Source organism: Eimeria mitis, genomic scaffold, assembly GCF_000499745.2.
Source record: "Eimeria mitis Houghton genomic scaffold, Emh_scaff307, whole genome shotgun sequence".
Lineage (NCBI taxonomy): Eukaryota > Apicomplexa > Conoidasida > Eucoccidiorida > Eimeriidae > Eimeria > Eimeria mitis.
The window spans coordinates 17,608-17,837 of NW_013571416.1; the positions used below are offsets into that span (position 1 = coordinate 17,608).

The 230-nt window shown below is 61.3% G+C and overlaps 1 protein-coding gene across 1 annotated transcript in view; it reads right to left on the minus strand.

Moving 5' to 3' along the window:
* The window catches only part of EMH_0007390 (uncharacterized protein), a gene marked incomplete at both ends in the record, with an annotated part of 1,202 nt that overhangs the window by 258 nt on the left and 714 nt on the right, over positions 1–230 (minus strand). Inside the window, one exon of the mRNA XM_013497983.1 lies at positions 1–163. Coding sequence (XP_013353437.1) covers positions 1–163 — 163 coding nt within the window. The remainder of the gene's footprint in view (positions 164–230) is intronic.

The window sequence follows — 230 nt, forward strand, 5'->3', positions numbered from 1 at the left end:
GGCCTCTGCTGTCAGGCTGCTGCATCTCTTCATTGCTGCTGCTGCTGCTGCTGCTGCTGCTGCTGTGGGCGATGCAGCGTCTGTAGCAGCATCCATTTTGCTGCTGCTGCTGCTGCTGCTGCTGCTGATACGGCTTTGCTGCTGCAGCTGCGGCCGCCAGAGTCTGCTGCCCCATAGAGAGGAGAGCCGAGACAGAGTCGCAATGGCACTCTTGCTGCTGCTGCTGCTGC